Consider the following 12292-nt stretch of genomic DNA (forward strand, 5'->3'; position numbering starts at 1 on the left):
AAGACCGCCTCTCTCTCTCCCCCTTCCTCCCACCATCATTCGAAAAATAGGGTATGAAGTAGTGAAACCTCGCTACGAAACAAATTCCCCCTGTTCCTCACCCCCTCAGATTCTGTCAAGATTGTATCTCTTCCTCTCTCCCCCCCCCCCCCCTCCACATCATTAAATGAACAAATACACATCTGAACGCGATTTTCATCGGTGGCATTTTTTTTTTATTTATAAAACATTTGGAGGTGACATTTACAGGTTACCAACATGCCATTATTTACATTTATAACGAAGGTATAAATGAAAGAGTAAATTAGTGTTTTCATGAAGTAAATTTTTAAAAAAATTAGGTACGGACTGAAAATATCATCAAAATTTATTTCAATGTATAATGGTAACTGATAAGGAAATATCAAACCAATGGGATGATGTCTTAAAATTCTCTGAATGTCATAAAAAGGACTGGAGTAGTGAGAATTGATATATTGACGCGAGAGACAGGGAAACATACCGATTAATCTAGGAAAAGTCACAGATAGAGTTCGTAGAGTACAAAAGTAAGATCGAGTATGGCCGAGGATGAATTGTGAAGAGATTGTAGGAAGATTTGAAGAGGATGTTAAGTAAGGATTATTAGTTTTGCAAAACCATCATCACCTTGAAAAAGAGACCACATAACTGTACAATGAGATAGAAAAACACAAAGCCATGATGAACGAGGAAGGAGCAAGGATAACCAATCATTAAAAAGATTAAAATGGATTTCAGATGAACTTAAAACGTAAAAGCTAACCTTAAAGTTAGTTTAGTTTTTCGGAGAGAGACAAATCGTGACGTGACAATAAAACCAGCGGATTAATGTCAGTATCTGAACAACTGCATACCTACCCCTCCTAAAAACAACAGTCGACTGATAGCAAGTAAGGGTGGATATTAGGTTAAGGGAGGAATAGGTGCGAAGTTGCTTAGACACTGATATCGATCTAACTCGGCTATAAAATGATACTAATAAATGGGTAAATTATGATATTAATATGTGATTAATATATAACGAGCGCTTACGATGGCTCTCATTGGCTAACTGAAGATATATTTTAAAACATTTTATATATATTTTGATCATTTTGACTGCATTTATTGATATCATGGTCCTGCATGCTTCGCAACTCATGTTTGGTTTGTCACGCAAAGCGATTTCTCGCTGAGAAGGCATTGCGTGACGTGTTTAAACAATGGCCGCAGAGGCTTTTGATAGAACTACTGTGTTAACGTGGCCTAATGTTCACTGAGCTAATTTCTTTTCCTCAGCTGTTAAGCAAGATGGAATCTTAAGCAAAAATAATATATTTTCAGAAAATTAATCATCGAAGGCGCTTGGTGAAGCCATTTCCAACAAAACCCATGCTTAAGGGAAAGCTGTTTTTAGAATATAATAGTTTTCCGATTGTTTTAAATGGATAAAAATGGGAGATATGATACATATTTTGGCATGTAAAAACACTTTAAAAAGATCACTTTGCCTACACTATGGCCAGCTATATCAGTTTCATTTATCGCTCAGGCTTGCACAGCCCTGCGTGACAAAATTATCTTTGCTAACCATAACTGTCACTTTGTATAACCTTGCGTGAAAAATTCATCAAAATAGCCCAGCCCCCTTAAATAAGAAAAATAACGTTAACTTGTAACGTTTCAACAAATAAACTGAAACTTTTCTGATGCGTATGTATTTTCGTTTCTTATCATTCTGATCAACAACCCCCTGGAATTCCCAAAACTTTCAAATTTCTGCCTTAAAAAAAGACGACCACCGAACCGAAGAAACAAGCAGAGTAAAAAGCTTATCAATAACCCTTTTTTGTGCACAAAAACTCCAACATTCCCCGACATAATTGCACAAAAAAGTGCCTAAGACTTCACACCTAGCATATCGAAGGTTAAATATGGCACGGTCCGAGGGAAAAGTTCGTAACAAAACGGTAGTCTCAATGAGCTAACAGGCAATCTTCAAATGGCCAAAAAATTCCTCGAAGGGCATTAAAGGAAAATTAACGCCGCCATCATTTTACTTTCGGTGAATTGTCCCTCTTCAAACCTGTTTCTAGTTTTCTTAACGTGAACAAAACAATTACATGCTAAGAACTATAGTTATCCATTCACATCGGTAAACCTGCCTATGTGGTTGCTTGAATAGCGACTTTTAAACCGGACCAGTATAAAATGTTTTAATTCAAAGGGGATTGAATGGATAGATTGGTTATTCCTTGGTTTAGACCCTTCGTGCTGCATTATGAATGGATGCTACGATAAAATTTTCGCATTTCTCACAAGGGCATGTTATCAAATTGTGAAACCCCAATTCAATTGCATGCGATCTCTCTAAACAGATGGTGTTGGTATGATCTTAAAAACTCTGTCCCGCTGCATTGCCTTGACCGGGATAATACCCGTAACCCTCGGGATACGTCCACTGGTTTCCCGTAACGTTACCTTCCTGTGTTCTATTCCCGTAGAAGTTTGCATTCAGCGAATTACCCGAGGGATAAGGGGGAGGTGGCTGTTGAGGGGTAGCAGGAAAAAACTTAGAATCCGAGAAATTTCCACTCTGTTGTGGTACAACATAATTGTTCTGCAAGTTAGAATTCCCTTGAAATTGTTGATTATAGTTACCGTACTGACTTGAATTCGTAAACCTGGCCGCAGCGGGGTAGGGTGGCGGTAAAGTCTGGTTACCTGGGGGACTACTGACGGGAGATGGCGTCCCTCCAGGTGTAGAATAGTTGTACATGCTATTAAAGTTGTTCTGGCCTGTCCAAAACGAGCCCGCGATATTCTGCGTTGGACTTTTCAGGGCACCAAAACCTCCTCCGACGCCATTTGCTGTTGTGTTACTTCCACCAAAATTTGGCCCTCCGAAGTTGGCACCTACAGCAGTACCTACGTTGTTGAGTCCACCTGCGTAAGTCTCTCCGAAATTTGTCCCGGACATATTCTGCCCTCTTAAATTTGTTCCAGGGTAGTTCACGTTTGAACTTGAATAACCAGGTGCCGTTGGATTGGGACCCGACATATTAGGTCCACCCAAATTTGTCCTTATATTTGGAGCTCCAACTCCCTGGGCCCCTGGAAAAGAGGGCCCGCCCGGAGACATCCCTGGTACATTACTGGGAGAAATATTTCTAGTTCCCGAGCCGTTTCCTGCAAAGTTATTTCCAGTGAGGGTTGACGTTCCTAAATTGACGTTTCCGAAATTGGGGCCAACATAATTTGGGGCCTGTTTTGTAGGGAACTGTGGCTTAAACATTTCAAAGTTTGGTGGGTTAGGAAATATGCCTTCAGGAGGGTAGCTGGAGGGATTCCTGTGTTTGTTGACGTCGGCCAAAGGCTGGGTACGAGCAACTGGCGCCACAGATGCAATCCTCGAGTGTGGATGGATCTTGTTGCCATGGAGCGCGTGAGCAGGTGGAATATTAACAGCCCCAACTTCTGCTTCGCTCCCTGAGCTCGCAACGTTTGTTTTTACGGCCTCCCCTCCGTTTACATTCGTCTTTAGTCGCTCATTGTCCGACTTCTTATCGTCCTTTCGATTTCCTTTCGATTCTGAAGTTACAGCTTTCTCCTTTGAACTACCCTCATTGTCACGTTCATTTCCTTTCTTACCTTCGGTTCTCGTTGAATCCTCTCCGTCTTTGCTATCATTATCATCATCGTCTTCATCAATAATCCTTCGAGTCCTTCGAAGCCCAGTAAGCGCCTCGGATTTCCTCCGAACATCCTCATCCGAGTTGCCTTCGTACTCGTATCCGCTCGTCGGAGACTCCGAGCCGCTTTCGTAATCAAGATCCATCAGTCGACGAGATCTTCGGGTGTTCCGCTGATGTAACCGCTCTAGGTTTCCGGACTCGTAAGCCGGTTTGGAGAACAGCAAATGTTTTTCCTCTCCATTAACTTCCTCTCCTTTGAATCTCTTTTTGTCGTTCTCGACGGCCGATGTGATATCGTCCTCGAATTCTTTAAAAGTGTAGTCGACGTTTTTTCTCGAGCGACCAGACCGTCTGATTCCTAGATCTTCTTCGTCGTCTGATGTTCTCTATGATGATGAAAAATAAAACAAAAATGTAAATATACACCTCCTACTAACCCAGTACGAAGTTCGTACCGTGAGAAACGGAGAACAACAGTGACCAACGCAAAAGCAGTTCCAAATAGTAAATTTAAAAAGTGTGTTTGAACACAAATTTAAAGTTAAAGGATTTTTCCATTTATTTCCCTTTCAAGGTCTGGTCATTATTTATCCTCCCAGGTGGGGAGAAGAGGGGGCCGGTAGGAGTATTTTGACGATAAATTTGCCTGACTCTCCCTAAGGCTTTGAAAAGTCCTATAATCCCCCCCTTACTGGCAGCAGACTCTGCGACGACTTAAAGTCATGTCCCCCCCCTCCCCACCACCTTAACGAGTAAATAGTGACTGGTACTAAAAACAAGAGAAATTGGCGACAGACACAGTTTTATATTTTAGCAGGCTGTGTAACAGAGTACATCCCACATAGTCGACCATACAACGCACGGAGTAAGCCAATAATACATCGATGATTAGATTTAAAAAAATAAATGATTCATAAGTGTAACAGAATCGTTTGTAGGGGTAATAGAATTGAATAAAAGCACAACTAAGGAGTGTGAAATGTTGCAAAAAAAAAATCTAAAATTAAAACACGACACAAAACGGCAGGCGTAAGTAAAAAGCCAACGTAAAATCTTTTAGCAAACAAAAAAAGTATCCTAAATATTTCTTTTTTTCTTTGTGGGCTTAACCCTTAAACTCCCATGAGTGACCAAGACAGAATTTCTCCTTACTATATCTATACAATATCATGCAGACAAGTGACGAGAATAAAGAAAAATATCAATTATGGGAATATTAATTGATCAGATACCAGATTCTCCAAACTAACATAATGAGAATTGTTTGGCAGACAGTAAGGAGAATTACTAATGAGATCTTAGGAGTTAAAGGGTTAAATAATACGGTAAAGGCGAAGGGTGAAGCCGTTTTAGGCAACACATCACAGAATAATTAAATTGTGTTAACATGACAATGAAGACACTCAGAATTCTGTTGGACTAACTTTCAACAAATCTCTTAAAAAAAAAGCAACAACAACAACAACGACAAAATATAAACAAACAAAATTAACAAGAAGGTAAATAAACATGTAAACAAAAAGATAATTTAGAAAGTGAAGGAAAAAATCTATCAAATACCTGTAAGATGTTGTTCAGATCAATACCAGCAAAACCCAACCTAAAAAACACATAAAAATAACTGTTTACCATATGCAAAACTACGCATGCGTACTAGATAGAAACCAAATGCGCTCCTATCGCCCTTGTTTATAACGAAACGTGATGATGAAACGAGATGTGGCACATTTGGTAACTAAAAATCATTATTTTCCCACAATAAAGGGAAATATTTTCAATTTTTCCCGACAACAACCACCACAATGATGGCAGACAACTACGTAGTAAGAATTTGCAGCACGCCTTTATATTCTTGATCATAAGCACACAGCCTTTGACCTGCCACACATGACCACTGAATCAATAGTGGAACATGTGCCACTCAAACGGCTCAGAGCAACTCCAGTTTAATGAAACAGTTGTTCTCCTTCGTGGACATCTGTGCCGACGACTGGAGACACGACTTAAATAGAACTCTAAAACCGAAATCAATAATTTGGAAAGTGTAAACATCGTACTACATGTCGTTATCTAATTAGTAACGTCACTCGCAGCCTAATCCGTGATGGATAGCGTGCGGATGGTAACAAAATTAATAAAATCTTGGGCTTGTCTGGTTGTTAAGTTTTGAACCACAACTAGATTGATACGAAAATAGGTAGATTATTCGCCATCGATCTCTCGGCGCTATCGGCTGAGTTCAGCCTCAAATTAAACAATTATCGGAAAAGGTTTCTTTGATATCCGGAAAAATAAAGGTGGAGGTACCCTTACTGAGACCTTGATTATACTGGCTATCACAAAAACCGAATCAAATAATTATTTTATTATATACTGAAGGAAAAAATTGGCCGCGATAGTAGGTGGAACTGATAATTTATTCTGGAAACTGGATTTTGTAGCTAGGCAGAAAATCGCACAGGGATAATAGAAACAAAATGAAATAACGACGACTGATTCAAAGTTAATATCTCTAAATTTATTTATTTCAAAATAATTTAATTACGCTTCATAAAAATCTCCCAAAAGGAAACATACAAAATAGTACAATTCTTAGACAATTACAATTCCCTTTTTAAATTCATCTTTCATATATATATCTACAGTATTAAACATACTTTTAACCACTCCTTAAAGAAGTGCCAATTATTTTTGGCCGTTTTTTTTTTTCTGAATTCAGATATCAAATTTTTCTTCTTTGAAGAGAAAAAAAAAATTGAAGATTTTTTTAAGATTAATAATCTAATCAACTGCTCCTCCTCTTTGAATCGATGTTGTGCAGGTTTAAGTTTCTACATACTTTAGGGATTCTACTCACATTTATGCCACAAAGAATTGATTTCAATTCAGAATTAATCCAATTTTATATCTTCTTTTGTAACCGAAATTATATTAACCCTTAGACTTCTAATAGAATGGTTCCTAATTTCTTATTACAATATCACCCCTGAATCAAACATTAACGTTAGGAGAATAAACGAAATGATCACCAAATAAAAAAGCTCTTGATTGCTTTCCTCCTTAAACGTTTGTAATTTAGGAAAGCTTGTGATCCGTTATGCAAAGATAGCTGGTGGAGTGGAGACCACGAGAAATTTTGACAAACAAGCAAAACACTTAAAAAGGGCAATTTTTTTTTTTTTTGTCTTAACCACATTACGAAGTTTGGTGTAGGCATGGCGATGCGTATGATTAAAGCAAAATGGTTTTTAACCCTTTAACTCCTGGGAGTGACTGGTATATAATTTCTCCTTACAGTGTCAGTACTGAATCAATGTCAAAAGTCATGAGAATTGAGAAAGTGATCCTCAACTAAAGAAGCTCTTGATCGTTAAACAAATTCTCCTTGTCAGAACCTTAGGAAATGATTAGAGCACAGTATGGAGAAAGTGCATATTGATGTTGGGGTGTGTAAAGGGGTAACTCTCAAAATGACGTAGTATTCACACCTTCATCAACAATAAACGGACAATAGACTTTACTCTTCAGGTGACGTTGGAAGGAAAACTGCAGGTTTGGATTACGATTATGAAATCCTGAGCATTAGAAGAAATTTGGCCTGCAGAACAAAAACGAATTCTCGTCTTAATACCAAACTGAAAGAGACCCTCGCTAGCTGCAGACAACAAGGCACAAATCAACGGTAAAATCCAGAGTCAATGTCTCTATTGAACTAATTCTTTTACGGTGTTGTTAAGATATAGCTTTCCTAATGTAACGCATACCATATCAAGGCAAAAATTGTCAAATTTTCATCGCACTTTTGCACACGATTCCAATCATTTAGATGATGAACGAAACTCGACTGTTACTCCTCCAAGAAGGTCTGTCTCATGTTACACCAGATGGCAATGCAACAACGATGCAAAAATCTCCTTTTTCCTAATAAACTATCAAGGCGAGAATCATTTTTTGTGATTGTGACCAGCAATTTGACGAGCAGACGAACACGGATGACGCAACGGGGATAGCGGTCGTCATCCACCGATGTGGCTCTTGTGAAGCTCTTGTTCAGGGTTAGGAGAAGTTAATGACACTTTGCTCCCTTGATACATTTATTCCGTTCAATCATTAATCGTTTCCATGTTCGGTCGCTTCATCATTCGTACGAATGTTCGTTAGTTCATTCGTACGTTCGTCGGGTCGTTCGTTCGGTCTTCGTACGTCCGCTCGATTGTTCGTTCGCAGCTTCGTTGTTTCATATGTTCTTTCAATCTTCGTTCGCTCGATCGTTCGTTCGATGATTCGTTGATTCATTTTGCTCGTTCCTCGGCTCGTTCGTTCGGTCTTCGTTCGCTGAACCCTTCATTCTATGGGTTCGTAGGTTAATTTACTCGTTCGTTCTTCGTTAGCTCGCTAGATCATTCAAGGTAGATTCGTCCCTTCGTTTTTTCTTACATTCGCTATTCCATTTGTTCGTTTTACACGTTCATTCGTTAAAAGTCACGAAAACTATAAGGTAGAAGCATATGTAAAAAGTGAAAGAAACGCAAGAATGTCACCTTTTTGCTTGTCTCTGTCTCAACTTTAGCCTGGCAGCTAACCTTGTCTTCTTCTCCTTTAGAATATCCAACAATGCTAACTGAAAAAAAAGCAAAATTACAGTAATTAAACTCTTCTCATAAACCTTCGAAGGACATTTGAAATCCCAAGAACATCCCAAGTTTATGACAGCGATTGATATACAAGTCGCTTTTATTAGATGGATTTCCAAAAAATTTAGAGTGAATTCCTTTTGGATCTAAACATTTCTTGTTCTTCTTCTGGAGCAGTAATTTATAACTACGCTTAATGGCGCGCGCACATATTTGCGTTTGGTATGACGCGACTAAAGGAGTAAATTCTCTACCTAGAGGGAAGCCCCCCTCCCCCTCCCCGAAAAAAACAAGGAGACGATCCTTGCCGAAGCAGACTGTTGGCATCCTCCACCTTGAAAAAGGTTTTGCTAAGTTAGCGCTTGGTAACGTGTTTAGGCCTCAGACTATCAAAATAGAACTTGGACGAAGAAAGGAAGGTAGATACTGCCAGATTGAGTGAAAAAGAAAACGTTCCCCTCGGTATAAGGATAAGATGAAATTAAAAAATTAAGCGCTCGCATTTAATTTTAGAGCGACAAACCAAGCGTAACCATATCGGCCAATGAGGCTAAGAAAATAACACCACAAGCCAATGAAAATTTGAAGTAAACACGAGTCACTTCAAGCGCGGGAAAACACGAGTCACCAAATCGTGATTAGCTCGCTCTTTACATTCTTATTGGTTGCAAAAACTGGCACGAAATTGCTGGAGCTATCGTAAAGTATTGTAAGGCAAGACCAATGCATTTGATTACTTCGGACTCTGCGCTGAAAATTGCTTTCACATGGGCGTTTCCCCAGATAAAATTTAACACTCTAAAGAGAATCTATAATGGTTTAAGGGAAAACGGACTCTTCAAATTTACTCCACCTGTTGACAGAAAGGGCAGAACCAGTCTCCCTGGGGCACGGTCAGCAGAGGAGGACGAAGGCAAGCGGTGTGGTACGCAGCATCGCACTTATCGCAAAGTAAAATCTGTAACAAAATAAAACAAAAATTAGTAACAAGCCTCTGGTCGAGGTAACGACAATATAGTCATGATTTTCAAGCTGTATATCCTGGACGAGGTAAAATGTATCTTTCCTTCTGATCTTTATCATATCTATAAGTTACCACGAGCGCTGTGCAGCAGAGGGCAGCCCGCCATAACTTAAAGCGGTTTTCGGTTACCAAACTCTGCTCCTCAGGTGGGCAATACAAGTTAAAATGTTTATTTTTTATGAGCTGTGCTCAAACGTGTTGAAAGTTTAGCAACGATTTAGAACCAACTACCGTCCCTTTAAATTTCTTTTTACTTAACTCTCTATACCCGAATATCAGTATTTATATCCTCCACACTGTTCTCTATACATTTATTAAGGAGCTGACAAGGAGAATTTGTCTAACAATCAAGATTTTCTTGAGTTGGTGATCACTTCCTTTATTCTCATGACATTAATGTGTAATTCAGTGGTGATACTGTGAGGAGAAATTAGATATTAGTCACTCTTAGGGCATTGAAGGGTTAAGGGTTTAGCCTCAGTGGTTAGCTTTTTCAACTCAATTTTTACAGAACAGTAAAATTTAAATGAACTCACCGAATCTGGTCTGACATTTGAAAAACATCTTGCACATGGATTGTCATCATCGTAGTCCTCCTCTTGTATTGATTCTTTCTTTTTGCCTACAGATGACAGCAAAAAGAGAGGGAATCGTGTTGTAGAGAAGTAACTTATAAAATATTTTTGCGAGGTTAGCTACACGTGTTTTTATTTTCAATTTCTTTTCAAACATTTCTATGGAACTCTACCCGTAATGTATATTTTTAGTGGAACATACAAAGATCTTGGAATGGAATATGCTTTTTGAGGGGAAAATGTTTATGTTAAAATGCTCCTAAGGTGAACTGTAATGAATATCATACACGTCCTGTTAACCCTTAAACTCCCAGAAGTGATAAATATGAAACTTCTCCCTATAATATTCATACATCATCCAGCAGAGGGCAAATGAGAATACCTAAACTTATCAGGTAGAAGTTGTTATCTAGATCTAATACCAAATTCCCCTTAATTATATGCCAGGAATTGTGTAAAAGCTGGAGGGGAGAATTAACAGTCAGATATTGGGAGTGAACGGGTTAAAATACTGCTTGAACCTTGGAAAAAGTGTATCTCGTGAGGGATAAAAAGAAAATCTGGCAAAGAAGGTAGAAAATTATTGTCGATATTTCCCTGTCTATTTTTTGTCATTAAATTATGCAGCTCAGACAGGGGTTACAAGAGGGCTTATCATATCTGACCTGGAACTGAAACTCTTAAAAATCTTTCCCAGTGTCCAATTTGCAGAACCAACATTGCAAAACAAGTTAAGCAGCAGTAAGAAGGCCTTTCTCAAAAGCACAGATCTCCATGAATCATTCATAATTTTATCAAAGATTTGCTAAGGCAATGAAAAAAAAAAAAAAAACCTTCCAACAGAACTTACTTTTTCTTCCTCTCTTTTTCCCAGGACTCTTTATTTCTCCTTTCTTTTTCATCTCTTCTCTTTTTGCAAGGGCTATTTCTTTGGGATTCACAACAGACTTGGTTTCCAAATATTCCACAATAGAAGCTAGTTCATCTGTCTCTCTGCAAAACAATTGAATACTTGTCATAATCAACAAAGCACGTTTCAAGTTTGTCACAATGTTCCAGTTGGATATTCAACAGTGGTAGAGCCAGAGGGAGGTTCGAGGAAGTACACACCTTTTGTTTCAAACCTGTGGCTCTCATCTCACATCAAAATTCTTGCAAAAACATGAGTGCCTGTTACTTGTCGTGTAAAAATTGTAAAAAAAAATTTCTTTGCTCTTTCCATCAAAGTTTGGACCCCCCTCCCCCCTTCCCCTGAAAGATTCTTGGATACATCCTTGCTCAACCAATCACAAGTGAGAAGCATCTCGTGCACTGCTGGAGAAAGCAAGGTGCCTTTGGTTGAGCAATTCAAACACTGCAACTCTAGCATTCTTCAAAAATAAACTTGAAAAATTCCTAATCAACAATGTTCACACCTATGTGCCTTGTTCATTGTTGCAAATTTGTACAAACTTTTGCTCGACTTATATCATGGTCCCATTTAATTTTTCTTGCCATACAAATTGGTGTATTTAACTTAGCTGATCATGCTTCCATGTAAAATTTTTTGTTGTACCGAGGCAAAAAAATTGAAAAACAAAGTAGGGCAAAATGTGGTCAGCTCCATATTTTTAAAGAGATGGAGAAGGAAGGTAATTTTTGAGCTGGGACACAATAAAAAGGGATTTTTGTTATAAGCATCGGATGAAGAAAAATCGGATTCAGTTGTCTACCTGGCTAACAATCTCCATGATTCACAGCTCACTTCATCTTCTTCTGTAGTGTAAAGCCTCACACCATTGGCACCATCCTATAATTTAAAAAATGCATTTCTAAAATAGCAAATTAAGTTTTGGCCACTATTCAGGCCAGTTAACCAGTTCCAAACTAAACTAGCCAATACTTTATGTAATATTGCATTAACATCAATCATTATTCCTACAAAATGGATTACAATGTATTACTAGCACCAATGTCTATGACCTTTTAAATCCACTTTAAACTTGTTGTTTAAAGGACAACACAAAACAAATGAAAGGATGAAAACAGAAATTCTCAGAACTAAACTTATGTGAAATGAGTAGAAGATAATATGAAGAATTGACATTGTGATCCAAATGTTATTAAAAATCTAAATGGTGCAGTTAGGTAAGGTATGTCACATGTATGCTCAGAGAGAAGATTAAGATTCATTCTTGATCATCAACATTGTGATATCAAGTCTGTGAAGTTGAAATACAGTTTTCATCACTGCATACATGTTTGCATATCTGCCAAAATGTCAATGTTATCTCACAAATCATTATTAAAAAAATCACCAAAAGCCACATAACAGCAGGGTTTTTCTTCTGACACGGTTCAAGAAATTTGCTTGAATTGTAAAAT

The 12292-nt window shown here is 38.2% G+C and overlaps 1 protein-coding gene across 1 annotated transcript in view; it reads right to left on the minus strand.

Moving 5' to 3' along the window:
• Window positions 1-192: 192 nt before the first annotated feature.
• Window positions 193-12292, minus strand: part of LOC113669871 (uncharacterized) — a 19081-nt gene continuing 6981 nt past the window's right edge. Inside the window, exons 5-11 of the mRNA XM_089210557.1 lie at window positions 11641-11717; window positions 10779-10921; window positions 9890-9975; window positions 9183-9287; window positions 8237-8316; window positions 5256-5295; window positions 193-4081 (exon numbers count right to left, since the gene is read on the minus strand). Of these exons, the coding sequence (XP_089066683.1) occupies window positions 2396-4081; window positions 5256-5295; window positions 8237-8316; window positions 9183-9287; window positions 9890-9975; window positions 10779-10921; window positions 11641-11717 (2217 nt within the window). The 3' untranslated portion in view covers window positions 193-2395. The remainder of the gene's footprint in view (window positions 4082-5255; window positions 5296-8236; window positions 8317-9182; window positions 9288-9889; window positions 9976-10778; window positions 10922-11640; window positions 11718-12292) is intronic.

Source organism: Pocillopora damicornis, chromosome 6 (assembly GCF_964200805.1).
Source record: "Pocillopora damicornis chromosome 6, jaPocDami1.2, whole genome shotgun sequence".
NCBI lineage: Eukaryota > Metazoa > Cnidaria > Anthozoa > Scleractinia > Pocilloporidae > Pocillopora > Pocillopora damicornis.